Genomic DNA, 26217 nt, shown 5'->3' on the forward strand with positions numbered 1-26217 from the left:
GAGAGAGAATAAGCTTTTAATTGCATGCACACAGGCCATTCACAGAGGGTACAAGAGTCAACAAGGAAGATAACAGTAACGAGTAACATACATTTTCAATATGTTATTGAGTTTGCAGGAATCAGCTTTTATAGGTTATGTTCAGCATGTTTCGTGGTCCATGCATGGACCAACGTTTGCAGTGTGAGGCAACAAAACCTGCCAATCAGCAGGTAATTGGATAGCCTTTCAATTTATGCATGTGATAGCCAGCCACATGTTACACGTAAACAGGGATAAACCTCTGCAGCATAAGATTAAGTCTTTGTTGTCACGAGGTTGGGTGCAAGAGAACAGGACCTGGATTGTTAATAAGACTTTGTACTTGAAGGACTGCTGGTCGAGCTTCCATGCAGCATTTCAATGCAGATTAATCTGCAGCTTGAGTGTGTTAGTGGGAGTCCATTCCTGACGTCATTGAGTTATGTAATGATATATCCCTGATATTCACCTTCATGGCACAAAGATGTACCAGAGAAAATGTGAGCAACAGCCCTCGGTAGTGTTTAGTACTTCATGATAGAAATGTTATTTGTTATTTTTATCTGGTGTGTTAGATTTTAAGATCCAGCAGCATTTGTTGAGAACCTACCCGGTTGATGAGCTGCTCTCCTGCCTCTGAAGCTGTGATGAGTTTGCACAAAGCCTGGAGAGCTGGCGGCGGCAGACCTAAGGGATGGGATCAAAGGAAGTTCTTCATTATTCATACTCCAGGCACATTCGTTAAATCCCAAACTAAACAGAACTATAAGAAAACAGGTGACACCATATAAAATAAAGAACAGAACTAGCAACAATGAAAGTGGAATTCACTGAAAATGCGTTGAAAAAAATCATATGTAATGAATAAATCAGTAAAAAGAAGACTAAAAAAATAAAAAGAAGACTAATTAAGCCTGACTCAGGTACACACCCAGTAGTGATTGTAAAGTGGTGCTGCACTGCTGAAGCCTGTCTCCAGGGTCAGCAGTGGGAAAGAAGACAGCAGCAGGGATACCGGGCCCGGCAGAGTCGAGTCGGAAGCCCACAGCTGTCAGCAGGGCCTGCCAGCCCGGGACGCCCCCCACCTTGTTCTCCACACTCTGCTGAGATGTGTACATGGAGTTACGCTGGCCGTTCTGTATCCTCTGAAGAGACTTCTCCACCTGCAAAGAGGATGGTAGTGCAGCATCAGCATTTTTTTGTGGAGCGTTTTGACATTAGCTACAGTAGATAACTTCATGTCAGTGCGCATGTGTCCGTGTCTCACCAAGTGCAGTAAAACTCTCAGAGCATCACGCACTCGATCTGGATACTGCAGAATCTCTGCCAAAGCTTGGCCGATGAGGGAGGATGGACTGTTGAGCTTCACATCGTTGCCAATCAACATATATCCTGGACAGTAAAAATGCAAATAAAATAAAAAAAACTCCATTAAATGTTCATCTATTTTTAATATGGAAATGTAGAATTAAGACACGAGTGAATGCCAGCTCTAACCTGCCCAGTTGGAGGGGTGTGAGTACTGCTTGCTGCTCTGGACAGTCTTCATAGCATCTGCCAGTGCCGCGCTCGCCTTGGTCCCATTCAGCAGGGCAGTGTAGAATGCATGGACAAAAACTTTGGAGGCTGCCACAGGGACGGGCCACAAGGACACGAGAACACACTGAGCCCCAGCTGCCAGGAAGGCCCTGGTCAATCCCACAACACCGTCTGCTGTAACCTTGCTGCTGGACTCTTGGTATGAGCTGTAGCCACAATGAGACAAACATGTGGATAATTTAGTAAGGAAATATTAAAATGTTTATTTGATTAAAATGTAAAGGGATAGTTCACCATTTTGGCAAATTGGCCCATTGCCATAATCCCTATAGTCATCGCAGTAGGTTTGTTACCTTTAATTGTTGGTGCAAGCTATTTTTTAGAACGGTGGAGCAGAGCCGCGAGCTGCTCAGAGCTACGCTATACGGAGGCTAATGGGATTTCTTGGTTTCTATGAGATAATAATGGAACGTTGTGAGACAGAGTTGTTTTTCGAGCTAAATTCATGCAAAACAGCTGATGCACGTTCCTGTCAGGGGCTGTTTTTCGGCAAGCAGTCACTGCATTTGCCTCAATAACAACTCCGTTCTAAAAATAGCTTGCACCGACAAATAAAGTTAACCAACCTACTGCTATGACTAATAGGGATTATGGCAATGGTCCAATTTGCCAAAATGTTGAACTATCCCTTTAAAGCATTATTTGTTTTCTGAAGCTTCCTAGGTTAAGCTACCTTATTCTCATTACCTATGTTGTAGTATGTTTTTTCCTAAGCAGACAAAGTTCTTGGTATGCTTGTAGTTTTGATTCTTGCTTAACAAAATAGACAAAGATTTAAATTTGCTGTCCTAGTCAGTGCACCTACCCCAGCACCACCAGCTTGACAGGCAACCTCAGGTCCAATATGTCTGCAGCTGTGAGGAGGAACTCCTGGAGGGGTGGGCTGTCACAGATACTCTCCACATCACTGCTGTCATCCTGCATGTGGAGAGACTCCGGGATGGTGTAGCCGCTTCCGATGGAGCCCTTCCTGCCTCGTCCGCTGCTGCCTCTCCTGCTCCCTGCACCTCTCCCCATTGTGCCCACTCCCACACTGGCACTTGCCCCACCAGGCACGCTCTCGGGATTCGGGGTGAGCACCAGAGCTGCCAATTTCCAGGAGATGTGGGTGGCAAAGTGGGCGCACTCAGCTTGTGTGAGGGCACTCATCACCCTCTCCTTGGTCGCAGAACAGCCAGCCAGAGGTTGACATCCCAGCAGCTCAGCCACCATCAGAGCCTCCTCCTCTGCGGAGGGCATGGGTCCCCACAGCCAGCGGTCCATCACAGGTGAGGGCAGCCGAGGGTTCCCCACCACTGCTGCCATTGAGACACCACCGCATGGAGCTGGTCCTGGGCGCCGAGAGTGAGCCTGACAGCACAGAAACAAGTGTTAAATCCTAGCTCTACAATGTAAGGAATTCAATTCTGTTATCCATGAAAGATGGCCTAATAGGTTCTTGATAAAGCAGATGAATATAGAATTCATGACTGGACTATTTACAGGAATTTTAAATAGAAATATTGAATTATTTTATGAGTAATAATCTGAATGGGAAGTTCAACCTTTGCATTGGATCCAAGGCCATGGATGGAGGGAACAGCGATGAGGCTGAAGCGTTCATACAGATATTCATTCGAGGAGCTTCCCTTCAGCAGGGCGAAGGGGATGAGGTACAGTTCCCCCTCCAGCACCATCACCAGTTGCCTGTGTCTGCCAACAGGCCCACTGGAGTGCATCAAGCCCTGTCAAGACAAAAAGGATTAGTATGGAAAATACACATACACAAAATAGCATTCAAGCAATACGTGGTGCCTTTTTTGATTTCTATGTCATGGCTGCACCCCCTGTCATGCTCCTCACTACCACACAACAACCCAACAGGCAGGCAATGACCCATAGAGGTAGCACTCACCCCCTCCATAGGTGCAATGAGCAAATCATAAAGTGCCCGGAGTGGAGGCTTGCCGAGGTTACTGGAGCGGCGAGGCAGGGAAGAGTTCCCTTCTTTGGCAGGAGACATGGTGTTACTGAACAGGCTGGTCATACTCTGGCAACTCCTGCATAAACACAAAACAGCACATGCAACAACAGTGTTAATTCTGTACAGGATACTTTTATTCGGCAGGCTCGCGACGGTTTTAGGACACTCCATCATGGATATACGGTAATTGTTTCAAAAATACAGTGTCAACAAGTGTCTGTCATCCAGATATACAGAAATCTATCATTTTCATCAAGTAGATGCTTTTGTCCCACATTAAAACTTGTTGTTCAATTTGTTCAAGTTTAAGTTAAACTCTAAACGTATCACCAGCATCACTTATTCCTTGGGCTAGTCAGTTCTTTCCTCCATTCAGTCTTGCTTTATAATAACTCACGTATGTTGTGCATCAAACTGTCCTTTAACACAAAACCACTCAGCTGCTCGTAATGACATTTCCAGATGTGCTGGAAATGTGGTTGACAAGCTCTGCATCTAACTTCAACAGATATGGCTCTTGGAAAACCCACACTCATCCGATGCAGCACCTATTTTTTGTCTTTGTGTGTGTGGCAGCAGCATAAAACAGCAGCAGCAGCAGCACAATGTTTTTTTTTTTTTTTTTTAGCTGCTGGGCCATAACGTTGTGTGTGCAAATAAAGTAGTAATCTTTCTGTGGCTACCAAAATGCAGGCATACCCCCTCTCTTTTTTCTTTCAACACAGTCAACCATAAAAACTACAAATATCAAAAATCTAAGCACAAAATATGATGTAGATAAGGACAGACCATAGTGGACCTCCTCTGTGATGTGCTACTCTGTGAATGCAGATACAATTTCATATGGCATGAGCAAATATTAATAAGGGTGATATGTCAGCATTGTCAGTAATCTCCACTAGATGGCAGTATTGCACTGTGGGAGTCTGGATCTTACAGAAATAAGAGGCACTCCATGTCATCAGCTTGCCAGAATGAGAGAGCAGAGTGTATGTCTACGTTTTTTTATACAGGGAGCTACTCTACATTTAATCAAAACTCAGAGCTTCCAGATGATGGAAGATGTGTTGGAGAGTGTCCTCAGTACTCTGCCAATAACATAACTGTAGTTTGTGTTTCTGAAACTGAGAAAAATAAGGTAACAGCCCAGAGTGTTTGAGGCATGTCTGCTATGTGAGAGGACTGACAGCGCCCTGCTCAGGCACAGACACACGACATACTGAGAACTGTGCTAATGGTGGCTGTGGGGTTAGAACCCTTTGGTGCTGTCGGCACACAGGGCCAAGCTTTTATGGCTGCACTTGTCACTACTCTCCATCTGCTCCACCAGCCAGAGTTTCTTCCGGGCCCCAGCCAACAGACATCTATCCTGCCCTTCTGGTAGCCCCAGGCCACTGGCTTTCCTCCAGCCTCCCAACACTCTGTCTCTCTCCCAAGCCTTGGCATGAGCCTCCATGGGAAAGCAAACAATCGTTTGTTAGCCTGACATGAAGAATGAGGGAGAAGGCAAAGGATAAGCCAAGAGAAGGTGAGTGTCAAGTGTAGTGGGAAACAGTGGAAAGAAAAGCCTGAGAGCAGTGAGGCTGAAGGTGATGAAGGCTGAAGGCCTGGGTTGGTCTGCAGCTGAAAGGCCTGATTAACGCGTGCTCTAACTTCAACCAAGTGACCACTGCACTCTTTTGATGCAGGCATCCTGTTCTATCAGTGTTTACTGCTTCTTCACTGACAACTTCATCAAGAACATCAATCTCATTATGCCGTCGTTGTGCACAAAAACGGTTTCAATTACACACCGAGGGGATTAGACATGAGAAGACTTTCATTATCACCTTCTCATAGTAATCCTTCCAAGCTCCCTGGTGAAGATTAGATCTGTGTTAAAATAGGACAATCGATAATCACGGCAAATTACGATACTGCACCAAGGAGCACACATCTTCGAATGTTGGGTATATTGTTCTCTCACCTATTTTGATTCAAATGACATTCAATTAGAGTTTATTATGTTTTAATCCTTTCTCTTGATTATGAGTAATTGTGGAAATACTGCAGTGCTCACACTATTTAAGCTTAGATCTCAACATGTTAAGGAAAAGCGATAGGGGAGAAGTGAAGTCAATGGGAAGCCTTGAAAAGCGCATTAATGTACATTAACTGACATCAAACCCCAAGATGTACAGTGTGACTTGAAATGACAATGAGGTTTTCTTCCCTTTCTCTTGCTTTAGAAATGTGATAGACGTAGGCTCATAAGCATGAGGAGCTTTATAATTCAGACTTTTTTGAGGCCCAAAAGAATGAGTGGATTATTACCGGCAACCCATTAAAGAGGCTTAATGAGCACCAAGACTCAATTAAAGCCGGAATTACCCTCTCATCAAAGAGCAGCTCAACTGTGGACGAGGACAGGGAAGTATGACCCAGACACACACACACACACACACACACACACACACACACTCGCATGCACGCACACGTTCTATTGACATACATTACCAATCAGCGCTATGTAAATGAATACTTTGCTTAGTGTCATTGAGTAGTATTCGGAACAAGCCGCAGGCAGACTCACAGAAAACTCCACCGTTGTAAATCACTGCAACAAACACACAGACAGGGCAAACATCTTATAACCACATGGGTCTCAATGTCTGTGGCTGGCAAGCACATACGCACACACCAACACACACACACACACACACACACACACACACACACACACACACACACACACACACACACACACACACACACACACACACACACACACACACACACACACCAAGGCTTCATCAGAGTAGGCAGTTGATAAGGGCTTTAGCAGCTTGGCTCTACTCAGTCTATTTAATAAGGAGGATTCACATGCTGCCTCTGCGCTGGCTAAACAATGGAGAAAAGACTCCTTTCACAGATGAGCCACAATACCCACGAATCTCCTTACCATAGCAGATATTTTTAATCTTTTTCTTTTTTTCCCCCCCTTTTTGGTGGAAAGTAGGTCTGAGTAGAGGCTTGGTGATTAAGACAGAAGACAGTCTGTAAGAGCATCCAGGTGATTCGCAACAATCTCCTACCTGTTGAACAGGTTGTTTCTGGACACCATGCGCAGGAAGCCCGTTGGATCGGTGACAGAATTAAGCTTGTTGTTGAGCTCCTCGAATTGTTGGTCCAACAAATCTCCAGCCTCACTCTCTGTCTCGCTGCTGGAACACCCTCTGAAAAGGAGGAGGGCGGGGGGGGCGAGAGATGCAGTTAGAGACATGCACAGCCACTGAAATGTTGGCAAGAAAAAGGCACTTCAGCAAAGTAGACAATACACAGACTTAGATTGTTTCTCTGCGGATAAATCAACTACACACACTCCTCATCTGCCTAAAATACACACAGTTCGACCCACGCGCGCTTGGCCTAATTTCCCAGGCTTGGTCCAACACCCTGATGGTAAGCAGAGTTAAATCCTTTCATTATAATGCTGGTGATGCTGATCCAGTCAGTGGGGAGTCCACCACTCCCCCCACAATCACTACCTCGCCACCGCTCTCCCCCATCCCTCTCCTCAAGTCTGAACCTCTCTTCTGATGTACCCATATCATGCAACTCTTATATCAGCTTCTTGCTCTCACGGTAGCAGAGTGTGAACTTGCACCAGGGGATCTCTCATCACCTCATGCTCCCGCTACACCATTGCTGTTTCTTTTTTTTTTTTAAATCCTTGCAGTATGCGCCTCATTTGACATTCGTTCTCCCGGGGTTCCTATATACACAGATATGAGTGAACTGGAAAAAAAGTTGCAAACATAAAATTCATGTATTCATACATAAATTTCAACTGTCACAAAGGGCTGCATCCTTCCCTCTCTTTATCATTCTTTCAGTCCTATGCACACATACTCTCCCCATTCTTCTCCATCCCATTCATTTGCTCTCTCTCTCTCTCTCTCTCTCTCTCTCTCTCTCTCTCTCTCTCTCTCTCTCTCTCTCTCTCTCTCTCTCTCTCTCTCTCTCTCTCTCTCTCTCTCTCTCTCTCTCTCTCTCTCTCTCTCTCTCTCTCTCCACACATTACAGAGTCCTGCCTCCCTTTCTCTGCACTCTGGAGAATGAATGGGCTGGTAAGTGGTGCCATATTGTGCCCATCCAGGCGCAGTGGTGTGTGTGCAACTTCCTATTGGAGTAGTAAATGAGCTGGTAATGGGGCAGGAGGGCCAGGCTGTGAGGGGTGGCAGGAGCTGGCACTGGGCAGACCAGCTGGGCACTATGGATCAAACAGCAACTAGAGAAACAAGGCTAACGTCAAACGCAGTGCATGCTCATGGGTGTCGGAGGGTGATTTTTACTGTCAATATATTCCGCCACGTTTTTCCATCTCCTCCCACCGAGCCCCCTCTGGCTGTGTTCCCTGTTGTCTGTTACTGTAGCTCTTTATTCATCAGCACTCTGTCTCTTAAACTTTGATTTTACAATCTCAGCTCCACCTTCTTCCCATTCTTCCTGATGCTCTCAGTAAACCCATTCTCTCTCTTCCTTTACTTGTCACGTTCGCTGTTTGTTAGGTGGGTTCAACTGTCTGGCTATCCAAAGTGCCATTATTCCGTCTCATTTATTCCCACTGGGGAGAGAGCGGAGTACTTTAAGCAGGTAGTGGAGGGCTGTCATCACAGGGTGCAATGGGGCAGAATAATACCTTTTCACACACAGACTCTGAATGATAAAATAACCCTTCTTCAGCTAACTCCGGGGTTAAGTTGGTTTGAGTGTTAATCTTCGTTCTGTGTTTGGACTACATTTGAAGATAAAATGTTGTTTGTTGTTTTTACAATACCCTCTGATGACTGGTTAACAAGGGCTTTCCATAGAGTACTTGTTAAACAGTGTGGTCTGTAGTGCCGCTCCTTCGCTTTTCTGTCAATAAACTTAATGTGGGTGCTTTTTTTTTTTTTTTTCTTGGCCGCTCTTCTCCCTCAGTAAACTAGAATTACCGCCTTGTGGTTGCATGCCTCTGCCAGGCAGTCGAGTAGACGCAAACATGGTCACAATCTCCCCTTCTGTCCCTGGGCTCCAGCATTCAGTGTCACATTATGATGCGACAGTGAAGTTGATCACTCTATTATTTTATCCTATTAGACATTTGTGTGAAATACTTCCATAATTAACAAATGAATTCTGGGGTGATGGCCAACAACCAACATAGGAGTTCATCCTTGAGTTTAGGTGGAAGTTTGAAGAAATTCCCTCATACTGTATTGTGTTCACAACAACGGGAAGTTTTGTTACAATTGGATATGTTCTGTGATATTATGTACTCTGTTTTTATACTTGAACAACGTGATGTACGTTTTGAGATATCATGTATTCTATTTTAGTACTTGAACGCACATAACCTGATGTGTGTCAACATGAAGCCAGATAGTGTGACTGTAGCCTGATAAACAAGAACAAGATGTAACTGCTAAGTCCTCTTAATCTGTCAGTTAGGTTTGTTACTGTAGATACACACCTGATCAACAACAACAACAGACACATGTTGCTTATCACATTCTGAAATCAAATCAAAACTGAATATCAAGAAAAGATTCTTCTGTACTGAACATGTATCTGGTTAGGGCTAAATGCTGAGGTTGATCATGAATTGAGAGGAATTGTCACAACTGCTGGCCATCATAACATCAAAACCTCAAAACATAGTAAGTCATCAACTCAAGTGTGGAGTATTAGGAAAAAAATACGTTTTAATAATTACAGTTAAATGGGTATGTTATGAGCTCAAAAAAACAAACAAAGAGTTTTAATTTCCATCTTGACGCTGTTATCATCTCACCTGCTGTAATAAGACTCAACTCCGAGGGCTTCCCGGGCGCTGGCAATGTGCTGCTCCAGCGATGAGCCACTGATCACTCCACTGTTACCAGCCTCCTGGAAGTCTGATACCCCATCTGACACGCCCTCGCCCAGGTACACCTCATGAAACTTCAGGATACCTGTGGACAGAGAGTGAGAAAGAGAAGGGGGACATAGGAAAGCATGACTGACTTTTTTCAGATGTTCATGAAATGAAAGTTTAATAACAAAAAATAATTGAATGGAACCATTATTCACGCCTCTTTTTCTAATATGCTTGTTTCACTCTCTCATGAAAGAGAGTAATACTGAACCATTTCAGCTCAACACTGTGAGTGAGGCCACATGCAGTAGTGCATCTGCGGAGTGAAATGAATAAAACAAATAACGTTCAATAAAAGATAAGAGTAGGCTGCCTGTGCCATCTGCTGCCCGCCACGAGAGCTCAGCTGAGTTTCCAGCAGAACATCAGAGGGGGGCAGGGAAGAGCACGCTGGGGGATGGAGTACAGGCTGTGTATGTGTATGTATGTTGTACGCTGTGTGCGTGTGTGTGTGTGTGCAGGAGGTGTTGGAGTATCAATGCTGTGTAAGCATGAATGTGCTCATTTGAATGTCTTGCATGAAAAGCATTTGAATGGACAGTATCTGTGATCCAAGTGTACTCTGTGTGTGTGTGTGCACACGTGTGCTCACATTCAGGTCTATAAAATATCACATAATTTTTACAACTGAAGTAATTAAGACTTTAGAAGACCCTTTTTAGTGAATGTAGGCTGTTTAGAGCAGCAGCCATGTTCCTGTGCCAGCTGGATGCCAGGGAATGCCAGGAAGTGACAGACAGACGATTAGTGAGCAAGTGGCTCCCTCTTAGCCCGGGGCAACATTCAGCGCTTTGAAGATCTCCACTTGTCCCTGTAGTGTTCCTCCCCTCCGTATGACTAGTGCTTGGGGGGTCAGGTTCATCTGGTTGCCTGGGAGCTGGATTTGATCAAATGTTCGGGCCTGGTGGCGTGGGACATGGGTCACGGCTCTCATTTCCTCTTTTTACAGCAGAGAGCGGGAGAGAGCCAGAGAACAACTTACAGTACGGCAGCAACACGAGTCGTGTGACATGCACCGAGGTTCACCTGCAGCTTTGCTTATTATTGAAACTGGGATTTCATGAGTAACAGAAACAAACCGCACAACAATCTCTTCGCCTCAGTTGGTGTTACTCGTGTCAACACGAGTGAAGAGGTGCACAAAGCAGAGCAAAAGTGCTGCAATACCAAAACAAAATGAAAAGAAAAGCAAACCGAGAGAAATTATTTTTTGAGACGGTGCAAACAGCAACGTGATTTCCTGTTGGCATGTGTGAAGATGTTGCCTGTGTTGTTTGGCTGTGTCACTATCAATTAGCATGGTTCACTGGCAGATGCCTTCTGGGGTGAGGAGCGAGGCAGGGGGCAAATCCTAACAGTGGAGTGGCAGGTGGCACTGCCACTTGGTGTTAAAGCTGGCCTTCTTACCCCTGCAGCTAGAAACAAGCCACAGCCTCTAGGCCTTTTATCCGCTTTGATTCAAACAAGAAAGTGTGTGTGTGTGTGTGTGTGTGTGTGTGTGTGTGTGTGTGTGTGTGTGTATGCACCCCTGTGTATTTGTGTGTATGTACTTTCACCTTCTTTGCTGTTACAGCTTTGTTTTTTTTTGGTTTATTTTACCTTTTTGTAAATATCTTGTTAGATCACTGTAGTTAAATATTGACTGACTGCTCATATTCAATAGGGATCTATGATATATTTTTGATTTTGTGTTTTAATATCAATGTTATGTATGTTGTTGTGTGCACAGGAAATAGATCAACTTAAAAATAATGAAAAAGTAGTAATACATACAATTAGAAAATTACTTCCATCTCAAATGTGGGGAACAAAGGACACTGAGAAACACTAGTAGGTCAAGTTTCCAGTCACAGTGTCAACATATGACACATATTTCTAATCCATATTAACCTGAGTAAAAGAAATTTGAAATGAATGAACCAAATGATTATTCAAACACATATGGTCTCTAAAAGAGGCGGGCGGGGAAGCTGCCAAACATGACAGGATCTTATCATCCCATTAAGATATAGAGATATTATAATGGAAAAGACAAACTCTTACCTGCTCCTGGAGCCAGCAGCCAGCTGTACAGGTAACCAGCAGCCATGGAGAAATAAAGCACTAAGGCCCTCTGGCTGTTGACGGTGTCCAGGATGTGCTCCACCGTCACCGGGGTGTAGGGATCCGAGTCCTGCTGGCCTGTCTGCCTTTCAACCAGGAGGTCAGCGAAGGCTCGTGTACGACCCCGCTCTGCCACTGCCAGGGCCTCGTCATGGTGGCCTGTGGTTTTCAGAGGTCAGTCAGTCAGTCAATCATCAAACTTAACACCTTGGAATCTAACAAAGATATGAGAACTATGAACAAACATACCCAGGCTGACGAGGACCCTTTGGAGCGCCTGGTAGCAGGACGTTTGCAAGTCAAACAGGGAAAGTTTATAGTCTGTGCTGTGCTGGGCTTCATGGCGGATGGTCTCAAACAGCGCAGACGCCCGGTAGAGCTGATGATAAACAACAACCACAAGATATTTATTCTCAGAGTCATTGATTTGACAGTTTACATATAGTAAAATTATGAAGTGACAGTGAAATTCAGCTTTTATTGTTGAAGGTCGAGGGTGGTCCTATGGATCTCAAAAGGTAATGCATGACACTGGCATCGTTGTTATAGGATTGATTCACAGAGAGCTAAATCATACAATAAATAAAAGCAGTCAAGGGGGTTTGAGAAACATGTTGTAGATACAATTGCAACAAATTGAAACCTGCTACTATTGGACTTTTGGGGATAGAATTATTTCGGCCACTAGATGGTAGCAGACCACCTCACTGATGATCTTTGCCCAGACTTGCTTCCTTCCAATTATTGTTTCTCTCTCAACAGAGGAGAGTACTGTAATGTAGCTTGATGAATCACCATCAAACAAGTAAACCACTCTTCAGGTCTTACACGCCTTAACGTGGGAAAGGGCAATGAGGAGCTAAACCATTACCTGGCCATTTTAGATGGGCTGCATCCAAGGAAATAAATGCTTTGTGAACTCGAGAGGTCTCTCTGTCTCATTGGCCCTTTCTATTCAGCACCAGACATTGGATTGAGAGGAGAGAGACAATGGAGAGGTGGCGCAGCAGGCGTTGTTGCACACTGGCCAAGCGGGCGCTGGCCAGGAGTGCTGATTCATGGAGGCCTTTATTGATTTCCTATTTCTGTGCCTATGGCAGCCCTGTAGGATGACTGGGACTGCTATAAAGCCACTCTCTCTAGGAGTCCAGTGCCAGCAGAGACGGTAAAGCGCTCTGCTCACACTGCTTGACAATAGTTCATACAAGACAAAGAACTGCAGTAGAGATAAAGTTGCTGGTGTGGATGAAATGGATTCTATCAGCACTGTGGGTTTGGTGGGAAAAAAAGAGAGAAAGCCTGCCTGCCTGCCTGTGTGTGTGTGTGTGTGTGTGAGTGTGTCTCTTGTGAGCGTACACATATGCATACTCTGTAGCTCGTCTGACATATCCCAAGGTCATGCAGGAAAAGTGTGTCAGAGGGAGTGAAGAGGGAGAGTGGAGATCAGCAGAGAATCAGCGAGCTCTGCTGCATTAGTGCTCGTAGACGGAGCTGCTAGTCTCGGGCTGATTTTGCTGATAGGGCTGTGGGCTGATTGCTGCACTGCTAGTTTAATCTGTGAGACTTGCAGACATCCCTTTAAGAGTGAAACTAATTTCTCACAGTGCCTTTCTTCTGGCCTGACCCTCCTGGCTAACACATGAAAAGAGAAACAATCCCGAATCTGCTGCGTCCGCACAGTGACTTGCTTGGCGGCGGTTCAGGTGAAATCTGCCACATTCCTCGGCTGCTATGCATTCAGATAGCACTCCCGTGTTTTACCATCACTGACACCAACATGGCTTTTATCTGACATGTTAAGTGAATGTCAATGTCACACTGAATCGGTAGTGCGAGTGGAGCTTGATACACGCGTACCTCTAATGATTTTTGTAAAGTACCCTCCCTGGGGGAACTCTGATGACAGATGATATCAGAGGTTGAAAAAGGCTCAAGCTACAATAGACCACTGATATTCAAGTAAACATGAATGTATTGATTAGCGCTTCTCCTTAGATATGAATGTGAGCTCTGCTGAAAAAAGCTGATTAGAATCGCGACGCATCAGTCGGTGTGTCACGGTGAACATCAATGTCACAGCTGGGGTGTTCAGCTACAATTGGGTTTAAATATGTAGAGAGTGAGGAACATGAGGTCAAGTACTCTCACTCCAGCACCTATGGATGCTTGATGAATCACAACACAAGCCCGTACAAATGAGGTTTGAAGTGGGTCGGGGCATTTGTCAAGGTCATGTGTAGCAACAGGCCGGCTCATGAATAACCATGTGATCCATACTCGGGAGGATAACGGTGTCCTTTCCCACCTCCAATTCGCCCGGGGAGCTACAAGCTCATGGGGTGGTGGGGGGTGGGGGGGGGGTCTAAACATTGCTGTGGTATAAACTGTTGGTGGCAAAGCACTGGATCGCAGTGTTAACATGCACTCATGGTCAAGTGTTAAAGTGGAAAGCAAACATGCAGTGGAAAATATGTTGCACTGGCCTTTTAGAATAATATCTTGGTTTAATTGAACACATTCCTCAATATGACTCATGATCCTCTGCTTTAGTCACCACCTTGGTTCAGTCTTTCTTTCCCAACTCTTGTTACAGATAATTGCAAACAGACAACATTACTTTTTGAAGACTATGATGCAAGACCGAAAAAACAAAGCTATCTGGGTCACATAGATGTACCTAGTGTGCGTGTATCATAGCAGGAATGCTTTGGACTAGATTTTTAGAAATGAAAGCAGCTGAATAACATCCCTACAGACACACGTGACAGCCACTGCTGTTGGCGGACCGCTCACAGACTCGTATCTGGATACACAAAGCTAAAAAAAAAAACTCTTAAGCTGCGGTGTGTGGACAGACTGTAAAGAGAGATGTTAAGGGGATATTCCATGCTTGCCAGGTGGGCAGTGGGCTGAAGAGGAGCGAATATGTGTGTGATGCAGAGGCTTGGGACTCCTGAGACCATGCACACAGATACGAGAAAAAAAATCTCTAGTCATCTGTCGCCTGTCTACTGAGATGACAGCATTCGCAGCCTCAACAGACTCCCCAGCATATTGCCAGCAGACGTGTTCGAGCTCTATAGTCACATCTCCTTTTTCTGTTTCTCTCTCTTCTCTGGGCATTTTCTTTTACGATAAGGGCGTTACAAAAAACTTAAAACCCACACTCCATGTCTTTGGACATCTTCTTCCTCTGCTCATTTGTAACCTCTGCCGACCAACAGATGTGCGCTTATTAGAGGTCAGTTTTAACTACATGAGGTGGTTTTGCTGGAAGGAGTCAAGATGGAGGAGAGGAAGAGGAAGAGGAAGAGGAGAGGAGAGGAGAGGAGAGGAGAGGAGAGGAGAGGAGAGGAGAGGAGAGGAGAGGAGAGGAGAGGAGAGGAGAGGAGAGGAGAGGAATAATTGAGTCAAGGTGAGTTGAGGCAAGAGGAGGAAGAAACAGGAGATATTTTACCTGATGTTGGGCTTCCTCCAGATTCCCGCTGGCCCATAGAGAGAGCCCCAGACGATGGCGGATCTTCGCCTCGTCCTCACGCCGAGCCAGCTGCTCTGCAAGCCGCAGGCCTGTCAGGAGGGGAGGAAACCAGAGCAGATGAGAAAGAGAGAGAGAGAGAGAGAGAGAAGAGTAAAAATTATTCAGAGCAGGCAGACTCTTAGGTATCTTTCAGAGTAACAGATGTAAGCATAGCATGGTACTGATGTTCTGACAGCGAACAGGTTTGGATATTTGGCCTCAGTCGTAAGATACTGCTCACACTGGGGCTAAAACACACAAGCACACACACACACACACACGTCTGCTGTGGAGGGAGGCTGTTAGAGCACTAATCGGACTGCATAGTAATCAATGCTAAGCATCGACTGGCTGAGCAAACACAAACAGCAGCTTAATGTGCATTAAAGAAGCCACGCAATATCATGAAGACGTCCACAAATATTTGCAAACACACTGATGAGCTAATAATAGACTGGATGCAAACTCACAGCGCATGTGAGATTCTGTCTGAGAGACTTCCAGGGTTGTTTGGAAAGGTGTGAACGTGCATGTACACACTGTGTATCTGGGTGTGTGTGTGTGTGTGTGTTCAGTAAGCGTGCCTGTGTCAGATCACCTGGTGAGTGCGCAGTTTGTTTTTCACTTCCAATCCCTCAAGCGGTGTCACATCTTTGCATGTGTCCTCCTCCGAGCCTGCACAGTGTTTGGTTCTGCCCAATTACTGAGATGAAAATGCCACTCCGCAGCAGACAATGATTTAAAAAAAAAAAAAACGACAGCTGCTGGGTCACACATCACCCACAAGGTGCTAAACACGCAGCAAGCGTTCTGCTGGCTGCAATCGGCTATAGCATCGTGCACAGTCCTCACTAAAGCATTGGGCTCTGTATCTGAGTCTATTCTCTCCGCTCGCTTGTGTGGTGGAGGGGGTCTAAACATGCTTTTGGTCAAAGAGAAGGGGAAAATGGGCCAAGCCACCCTCGTCCGAGTTTGCTTTTCTCGGCATTCCTGGAAAACAGTCTGTGGCGGGACCAGATAAGCCAAGAACAGAGAGCGTGACCCAAAACAGCCAGCCTATTCCACAAGACCCAGCACACCACGCAGCCGTAGACTTCATGGCTCCTCCATGGCCACGCTAGTCGGCAGCCTTTGAAGCCTGCAACAGTCTCCCCTCTCTCCTTATCTTTCCACACACCCTCCCCTCTTTCTCCCTGCCTGCCTGCCCTCCCCCCCCCCCCCCCCCCCACCCCATGCATCCACTGCGCTCCTCTCTCCCTCTACCTCCCGCATTCATTTTCTCATCTCGGTGCCTGTGTCTCAGGCCCCCCTCTGCTCTCTCTACCTGTTTCATCTTGACTGTGGCACTGCTTGCGGGGACTCGGCACTGCTTAGGGCTCATTAGGCGCTGGAGCAAGAGAGAGGAAACAGATCTAAATTATCCTTTTCATTCTCTGACAGCATCACCCCTCACTCATCTCTCAACTCCAGCTCTGAGCCTTTCATCTGCACACACACGCGAGAACGCACGCACGCACACATACGCACACACACAAAACATGTCTTTCTCTGAGCTGCTCTGTGATAGTTCTTTATGATCAAGCCTGAATGTCAACCAACTCTATGTTTTCTTTATTCTCCAGTTGACAGTGAAATAATACATGTGAATTATGACTCATGCTGATCTCTGCCTTTCCTCTCTGCCTGCCTCTCTCTCTCTCTCTCTCTCTCTCTCTCTCTCTCTCTCTCTCTCTCTTTCTTTCTCTCCATCCCTCCTTCCATCCATTGCTCTCTCTTTCTCTCTGTTCTCCCACTCTGTATCATTCAGTGTCTGTCACTGTCACCGTGCGTGCCTTTGGTGCGCCCCGCAGGCACAGTCACGTAGCGGTGGCTGACATGAGGATGTGGCCGTGGCTGGCTGCACCCTGAAGAGCAACTAGAGAACACTTTAAAGGCTGCTTGACAGCTGGGTGAGAGATTCTCTGCAGCCCCTGAGGCCCACGCACCTCTGCCTTCAGACACAGGCTTTACGTGCAGACACCACACACACACACACACGCGCGCGCGTTGGAACAAGGGCACGAAATCTCATGCACTGTCGAACCACAAGTGTGCGGTACCAGGAAAAAAAAATCAACCCTCGTACAGGCACACACTTGAAACACTGCCCTTTGATCATGACCACATGTGGAAAAGAATAGTGTGTCACCAACATGAAGTGTCCACCATAAACAAGTGTTGAAGAAAAAAAAAAAGACAATCCTGGAGACATTTTCATGATATATATTCTAACTGCTGTGTTTCTTCTTTCTGTGTAAAAAATAATTATCCTTAGACATTGTATTATGAAATTACTGGATGATGATAGTGGCTGGTTTGCCTTGTATATTGTTGAAGAAACACACCAACATATTTTAAATTTACCTGCATAGTGCTAAAATTGCATTGACATTTTCTGAGCTTAAAGCTGTTATGTGGCAAAGCCTAATTCATAATTTATTATACAATTGCAACCAACACCAATTAATTTTTTATATGGTAGTCCAGTCTCTAATATATACACTCTATACAATGAAGAAAACGATGTTGGTTCTGAGCCTAAGAAATAGTGAACATGCAATAAACTAAACCACAGTGTGTATATAAGTAGCTTAATATAACATCAGACAAACCTATATCACTTTAAAAGCAAGCAACATTCAACTTTTATAGCAGAAAAACAGTTAACACTGAGAACTGTGTGGGATCCATATATGATGATGAAACGTTCTCACTGACATACTCAGCTTTATGTGCCTCTTGAAAAGCTCTGCTGAGGCCTATCAACATCAATGTGTTTTATTTGATACCCTGAAACACTTCTACTATTACGTTTAACATATAAAGAATTTATAATGCGGTAAAAGCCAATGTATACCGTATACGAACCTACAACCTTTGTCGATGCAAGCTGATGATGCTTTTACCGCACAGGTGTGCTTGTATGGATGGGGGTTTATAATAACTTAGTAGGTTTGTTTCTCACATAGAAAACATAATGATATAGTATAAATAGTCTAATTGTAAAATGTACATAATAGATAAAAGATGTAAGTAGAAAGTTATATAAATGTTTTTCTTTACAATATGTATACTGTAAATAAGCATTACTCCTCGCAGATGAGTTGCATTTCTAACAATTCTAACGTTCCTAATCTAGAGTCACCTTCCTTACATACACCAGCGCTGTAGGTTAATATTGTTACTCCATTACTTCTTGTTGCATAAACCAAGCATGGAGAAACTGTAATACCTCCATTAGCGGCTACAATGAGGCCATTGATTTAATGACACTATTGTGTTAATCGTCGAAAAAGTGCATCTTGGTGTGAAATGCCTCCTCTGTTAAAGATTGAGACATCTCTGTGCAGTGCACTTTAATGTGAAATCACAAGAAGATGACTTGAGGAGCAGAGTGAACACTTGAAGTGACAGAAGTGATGTTTGCCTGTCAGCAGTTAATTGGTGTGCATCTCTCTCTGCAGACTTATCATCCTCTACTACCGTGCACCACAGAAGCATCACACACACACACACACACGCATGCAAAAACATATTTACGAATACACACACACACTGACTTGGAGGTCACATGTTGTCAACAATATCTGCACTAGTTTTGGAGCTGCCTTTCTATCCCTCCCTCCAATTAATCTTTTTCAGGAAACAAAAAAAAAAAACATGCAATGCAGCATGAAGAATAATAAAAAAAAAACAACACAAAACTAGAAGTAGGAGCAAAAAAAAAAAAAAAAGAAAAAAAAAAACCTTGCCAACTTTTCGGTCTGGGTAGGTTGGCCAGAAATAATTGGCTGTCAACGATAGTGAAGGCACTGTTCTTTTTTCACAGCCATAGTGAGGAACAATACAAGGACAGTGCAGGGGACAACAGGAGGACAGGGCGGAGACAGAAAGGCTTGTCGCCTTTGTTTCCATTAAAGCTCAACAAGCAGGCCTGCAGAGGGTGTGTGGGTCACTGTGGGCCTGGCTTACTCTAATAAAGTGGACAGAGGAGAGATAAATGAGATGTACTCATGTTTCCTTGATTGCTCCATGCAGGGTGAAACATACTACTGCTCTCTTACACAACCTTCAATTTGCATAGATTCAAACAGGCTTTGGGTCAAACATGGTGGGTGTAGCCTAAGCATCAGGAATGACATTGGGGTGCGCGTGCTGGTGAGGATATTCAGCTCAGCTCGCATCCATGGACGCTTCCACTTATCACGTCTTCTGTGACAAACACTTCCCGCACTGTCACTGACATAATGAATTTTTTGAGGGGCCAAGCTGCAGGTTTTTATTTCACCATAATCTGTGGGGGACAATGAAGCGTGAGAAGCAGGAGTCTGTCAGCCACTGTGTGAAAAGATCCTTTGGCAGCTCACTGCAAAGAACCCTCTGAGAAAAGTAGATATAGAGGTGTGAAGAACAGCTAGCAGTAAACAGGAGAAATGCCTTGGCGTGCATCCTGATAGGTTTGCACAGACATACACACACAAATGCTGGTATACCTTTACAGCACAGAAGACAACACAGACACATAATACACAAAATCCCCCTGTGCACTTAGAACACATGAACACAAAAGCCCCAGACACGCACACATGCATGCGCAGGCACAGACACAAGCACACAGCCTAATAAAAATGTGGCAAAGGCTTAGCTACAAATAGGCTCGGAATTTCATATTCATGAATTCACAAACTCTAAGCCTATCAGCTCAGGCAAAAAAAGGCAATCCTCTCTCCTGTTCCCCCTGACTCACTCACCTTCCTGCAGGTACATGACAGCCTGTGAGTAGTTTTGCAGTGCGTGGTGTGTTCTCCCCAGGCTGCCGTAGGCCAGCGTCTTGGCAGCTAAGTCATTAGTCTGAGCCGCCACACTTAGGTGCTGTTCTTGGAACACGACCGCCCGCTCGTAGTTTCCTAGCGACTCGTAGGTGAGGCCCAAGTTGCCGTAAGCGCGCGCCTGGCGTGTCGGGCTGCCTGCTTCCTCTGCGATCTCCAGGTCGCTTTGGTGGCACCGCAGGGCCGTCTCGTACTCTCCCATAGCTTGGTATACGACGCCCAAACCGCAGCTGGCGTCGCCCTCCAGTAGCCTGTCCTGGGTGTCGCGGGCGATGGCCAGCTGACGCTCCAGACAGGAGATGGCCTGCTCGTAGTTGCCCAGTTGGCTGTGGAGAGCACCCAGCTCGCCGTAGGCCTGAGCTTTGCCTCCGCACTCGCCTAGTTCATGAGCCACGACCAGTCGCTTCTCAAAACACACCAGTGACTGCTGTAGGTTCCCCATGGCCCTGCAGAGGAAGACAGGAAAACCAATGAGTGTCAGAGGCAAGCAGATTAGGCATGAGAAAACAAGCCAACAAAGAAACCTAAAAGAAAAGCTGTCATTGGCACAAATACTCCGATATCTTTCAAGCCTACGATCTTTTAAGCCTTCAACAAAAACCTGTTTATCTCTCTGCTTATCTCACATCTAGGGGAAACTATATTCTTTATTCATGCACACATGTATCTATTCTCTCGTGACTGTGTGAACAGGGAAAGGAATGGACATCGGAGGAAAGCTGTCATCTGTAAAGCTGCCTTCACAGCATTGACGGCTACTGAACCTGACAGACTGAGGAGTGAGCAGGGATGGCTATATGAGAAATGTTTCAGCCATGATATGAAATTGGGCTGTTTTTGAAGGGTAACATTGTTAACCACCCTTTAATACAAGATGGATTGTCTGTCAGAGGATCCCTGCTCCCATCTCCACATTTGATTTGCTTTCACAGCCTTCAAACAGACTTTAGTCACCGTCTCAGGCATCAACAATGGGCCAACGCTGGTTTCAAATGGGGCATTGAAAGAATAAAAGCCGTCAGCTTAATTAATGTTGTGTGATAATGCTTGTGCTTGACTAAAAGCTGTTAGAAGACGAGAAAGGTTTGCGTGCAATGTCTATTATTCCCCTCTGAACTCATGCATGGCTAATACTGCTGTGTGTGATTGCTGCGGTGCCATGCTGATGACGCACAATGAGAAGAAAATCATCTCTGAAATGAGGATTTCGGCAAGCCTTTCGTGTTTTATTTTGCGCTGCGGTCTCCTCGGATGCTATCGGCCTCTTTGACAAATAAGGAGAAATGGAAGGGAGAAGCGACTAGATGTAAGAGGTTGCCTTGAAATAACTGTGCTCTCAGACATCTGTGTGCCAAAGCCTCTTTGCATACAGATAAGGCCGGGGCCACTAGGCTGCTGCTGAGACAGCTAGCACCAGCCGGCTCCGGCTGCCGAGGCCCAGCTCACCGGCAAGGTGTCTCTAAACTACGGTGGTCCTTGAAAGTGAGTGCAGGGAGAGAAATAATATGCCAAGTAGGATTATGGTGATTATTAGTAATACCCAGTCAGTGCAATTATCAGCTGCTGCAACAGCCGAGGGAAACTGATATTGATGTGTTATTCAAAGCCTGATCAGTATTTTTCTACCAATGTGATATTATGAATTCTTGTAACCAGTGTTTTTCTGAAAGTATCTACCCCATGTACTGTTGTTGTTTTCTTTCTCATTTTTCTTCTTATTTGTATTCACTCCCCTGATGCAATTGGAGTTACATGATCCTCTCATTAGACAGAGGCGTCTCCTATAATAGTAGTCTATTAGGACCAACCAGCTTTTTGGGTGTTTTTTCTCCTAACCAGCTTTTTTCTATATATATTTTTGATTGTTGTACTTTTTTCCATGTAAATGATATACTCTCTAAAGAAGTCTCTAGACAGGCTTCCTATGTTTACTTTGTGGTGGAAAATTTGCTGACATTGGTATTGAGTACTGTTCTCTTCTCTATGGAGAATGGTGAATAAACCATGTTCTTTGACTCTGCACCGGCAGAACCAAGATTTCCACGACAACTTTATAGAACTCTGCTATAGAACTATGCTGACATTACTGCACTTTATGTATACGTATGAATGTTTATATGATGTGAATTACCGTTTAACTCTTTGTGTATTTTTTATTTATTATTTTTTCTTAACTCTACCTCTTATTCCTCTGTCTGTTTATTACCTGCCAAGGGACGGCGGATGTAAATTAGAAGGCTTGCTAATTCCGACACATTTACATTTGTATAAACATACTTACGTTCATTTATGTGTATTGTCCCTTTCAAATAAATAAATATGTTTAGATTGAGGCTTATCTCTGTGAATATTTTGATAATAACATATGTATATATTGTCTTTTGCATTATCTTATAAATTAAGGTGATTCATACCAGTTGTACTGATTGACCACCTGCTGGTGGGGGCGGGAACTTGTTTATATATGTTTCGGCCTTGTCTTTTCACCAACACTGCCTTGGTGTGCAGATTTTTTATTCTTTATCCCCATATTATGAATTAGAAACATAATGCCAGGTTCACCTGTGTCCATTGCCCAGGCCTCTGTAGGCCTTCTCCTGGTCCTGCATGCGGTTGAGGCTCTGGGCCACTGACAGATACTGGTCGTAGTACTTGATGGCTTCCTCAAAGTCGCCCAGAGCCTCGTAGCAGTCTCCCAAGTTTCCGTAGGCCCTGCCTCTGTCCATTACTGCCTCGTTGCCGCTCAGCTGTTGTAAAGTGGCCAGCTGCTGCTCCAAGTAGCCGATGGCTTCCTCCATCACCCCTACATTCATTTTAGTGATGCCCATGTTTCCGTACACCTGAGCCTCCACGACGGGATCCTTCAGCCTCCGACCCAGCTCTAACTGTTCTTCGTAGCTCTTGAAGGCCATGGCGTACTTCCCCAGGGCCATGTACACAGCTGCCAGGTGACCGTGGGCTTTGCACTCTCCCGGCAAATCGCCCAGCTCTTGATACACCTCCAGCTCCTGGGTGTGGTAGCCCAGAGCTTTGTCATATTTCTGCACGAGTCTGTAGGTGGCTCCCAGGGCGGCGTAGGCACAGGCCTCCATCCTTCGTTCCTTGACCTGAAACAAGACAGAATTTCACAATATCCACATGAGGGGCATGAATGATTGATGTCAAAATTACATTCTGCATGACATTTCTTATTTATGTGATGAATTGCTCTCGTGTACACATTCGCTGCGTGCGGCCGTACCTGGTGAGCTAAGGCCAGTTGCTGCTCATAAAACTGAATGGCTCCGGCCACGTCCTTTTTACAGACAAATATGTCTCCCAGGTTTCCCAGAGCTCTAAAGCGAGCCTGTGCATTGTTCAGTGACTGGGCCAGTGACAGCAGGTATTTCTGACACTCCTCTGCCTTAGTGAAGTCTCCCAGGGCCTTGAATGCCAACCCAAGGTTACAGTACGCCTTGGCCTGACTCAGTTTATCATGAAGGTCCTTGGCCAGAGCTAGGTCCTGCTCATAGTATTTGACGGCATCCTGATAGTTGCCCAGACAGTAGTGGGCGTAACCCAGATTGTGACAAACTTTCCCTTCGCTCTCCATGTCCTGGAGGTCAGGGGACAGCCGGAGGTACTGCTCATAGTAGGGCACGGCCTGAGGGAACTCTCCTCGAGAGCAGTGAAAGTTGCCGAGGTTGCCCAGAGCCCGCGCCTCACTCTGGACGTCTCTGAGCTCGCGAGCGATGTTGAGGTGGTTCTGGTAATGCTGCAGAGCGCGGTCGTGGGCTCCGAGGGCTTGGTACGCCACGGCCAGGTTGCCGTGGGTGGACGCCTGCGAAGCGCGGTCGTTGACCTCCATGGAGATCTGCAGTTCCTGGCGGTGGTAGCGAACGGCCTGGTCGAAGGCTCCCAGGGCGTTGTAGGCGTTACCCATGTTACCATAGGCCCGGCCCTGAGCAGCATAATCATTCAGCTCCTGAGCGATGGCCAGGTGTGTTTTGTGGAGTTTCAGTGCAGTCTCATAGTCTCCCTTCATCTGGTGAATGATGCCTGTGGATAGAGGAGAGAGAGAGCGAGAGGATGAAGTTAAAGACCCATTGAGAGAGAAATGGAGTAAAATTCAAGTGCCTCGTCAGCTCTTCATGTACAAAACAAGTCATTTGGTTGTTAAAATATGCTCTCTGAGCCATCTGTTCTCTGCTTACACAACACTCTCCCACAAAATTATGGTAATTAAAATGTAGTGCCATCAAACAGAGTTATTATAACACCAAAATAGAACCTTTTGACTGTCTAAGCTGTCTTTGATGATTCTGTCTTAGAGGGGTTTTTACCAAAATCAACAACTTTTCCACAGGGTTGGAAATACTTATGAGAGAACAAGAAGGAAACACATAGGAAGTAAAAGTGAGGGACTGAAGTGCTGATGGAAAGCTCAGCAAATAACTTTAGAAAAAATGAGATAAGTGTGGAGAAACAATAAATAATGGAGGACCCAGTGCATTGAGCGTATTATCTCTGATAAAACGGCATCATCTGAAAAATAATAGCTATACCCCACAGCCAGGCAGCCATCTGGCACAAACCACGCACGCACATACATAGACACAACATCCAAACAAATGTGCACCCACACCCACATACTCATACACGCTGACAAATAAACAGCAGAGGGTAAAGAGACATCACGGCATATCCTCCGTATTGCTCCTCCTTCTCTCTGAGATTCATTATTAATCTCTCTAGGTCTCTTCTTTTGCTTTTGTCAACCAGCTTTCAATGATAATAACTGCGCCAATAATATTAAAGCTCACAGAGAGGATGGCTGCAGGCTGGCGGGGGCAGACAGAGTAACCCAACAGCATTTCTTCATCCACCACCATACAGTACAGCCCCCATCACTACTTTGCTGCATCAGCACAGCAACTAATGGGCTACTAGGACTGGGGTGCAGCCTGTGATGGGACACCAGGGATGGAAATGGTTCTGGAGCCAGAGTGGGTGGGAACCAGTGACGGAGAGGGGGCTCTGTGGCTTGCGGTGAGTATGTGATGGTGCCGCCGGGATTAGTTACCGCCATGTGTGTTTTCCCATTTATTTCATCCGAAACCTGCCACATCGTGGGTCTGAACACAAGCTACATAAACAGTGGGAGTGAAACTAAACAGACGGCTCAAACGACTGCAGATGTAATATAGTGATGTGGATGTGCGCTCGAAAGTTGGTTCAATTAAAAAGCGGCGCGTCATGCCAGTGAGGATGGAAAAAAGCTTTGGTGTGTACAGTATTAGCCACTGTGCTGCATGTTGGCCTTTGTATACACCACAAGGCATTTGCTCTATACAGTAACATACATCCAATACTTTTCTGGGTTGTTGGACAAGGAAGAAATTCACACGACCCACGAGACCCATGAAATGCACCAACACGGATACTTCACTCTACATCAAGTCTAAATGAGAGGATTATCTTCACACTGAACCTGCCTGAACTGAGTGTCTAAAAATCAAACGCAGAATAGAAACCAACTCCTTTTTTTTCTCTGCGGGCCGATTGATGGATTTTTCTGAGAAAACATCATCAAAGAGCCTCTGCCTACTTAATTCAGATCATGACTCAGCATGTAGCAGAGAATTATTGACAACTCAAACCTGATTTGTTGTTTGTTTGCTTGCTTGCGGCCTCAGGTTAAAGTGATACAACATGAACTGACCTTGTAATCATCAGGTCACTGCCCTAAGGAATTGGTATGCTGGGAGCAGCACACAGAACAGGAGGCAGTTGCACCAAATAACACAGGGAGAATTTAGATTGTGAATGACAACTTGCATGTGGTTCTTTGGACAATGTACAGTACAAATAGAGTAAAAGTGTTATTTGCTCAAGCCAAAATAAATGAATGAGGAGCAGACGATGAGGTTTTGGGGTTTCAAGGTTTTGCTGGCACAGACATTTCCTACACCCTGGACAAACCTCTTTGCTTTGCCTTTCCTGTGGAGTCTTTCCTCAGAGTGGAAGCATGTTAGGATTCACAGAAAGGCTAGTTGGAGGAGCAATGACAGCTCTCGCCACAAAGTCACTCCCAAGGTTACTCTTTCCCCAATGGAGGCTGATCTTACTGAAGATATATAATGCCTACTGATGTATTACTAGCAAACATGTCCCATTCTACAGGCTAAAACTGGCTCTGGTGTTCAACAGAGGGACAGGGGAGACAGTC

General features: G+C 45.4%; 1 protein-coding gene across 2 annotated transcripts in view; it reads right to left on the reverse strand.

Annotated features, from left to right (window-relative positions):
* Positions 1-26217, reverse strand: part of LOC310990925 (tetratricopeptide repeat protein 28-like) — a 172072-nt gene that overhangs the window by 3492 nt on the left and 142363 nt on the right. For both annotated transcript variants that reach the window (XM_083978486.1, XM_083978487.1), the window contains exons 7-21: positions 23251-24047; positions 22572-23116; positions 19932-20455; positions 15082-15191; positions 11874-12003; positions 11565-11783; positions 9399-9558; positions 6658-6798; positions 3515-3659; positions 3165-3344; positions 2426-2970; positions 1519-1766; positions 1289-1413; positions 953-1184; positions 632-708 (exon numbers count right to left, since the gene is read on the reverse strand). In XM_083978486.1, the coding sequence (XP_083834612.1) occupies positions 632-708; positions 953-1184; positions 1289-1413; positions 1519-1766; positions 2426-2970; positions 3165-3344; positions 3515-3659; positions 6658-6798; positions 9399-9558; positions 11565-11783; positions 11874-12003; positions 15082-15191; positions 19932-20455; positions 22572-23116; positions 23251-24047 (4178 nt within the window). The remainder of the gene's footprint in view (positions 1-631; positions 709-952; positions 1185-1288; positions 1414-1518; positions 1767-2425; positions 2971-3164; positions 3345-3514; positions 3660-6657; positions 6799-9398; positions 9559-11564; positions 11784-11873; positions 12004-15081; positions 15192-19931; positions 20456-22571; positions 23117-23250; positions 24048-26217) is intronic.

This window comes from Trachurus trachurus (genome assembly GCF_905171665.1).
Source record: "Trachurus trachurus genome assembly, chromosome: 9".
Lineage (NCBI taxonomy): Eukaryota > Metazoa > Chordata > Actinopteri > Carangiformes > Carangidae > Trachurus > Trachurus trachurus.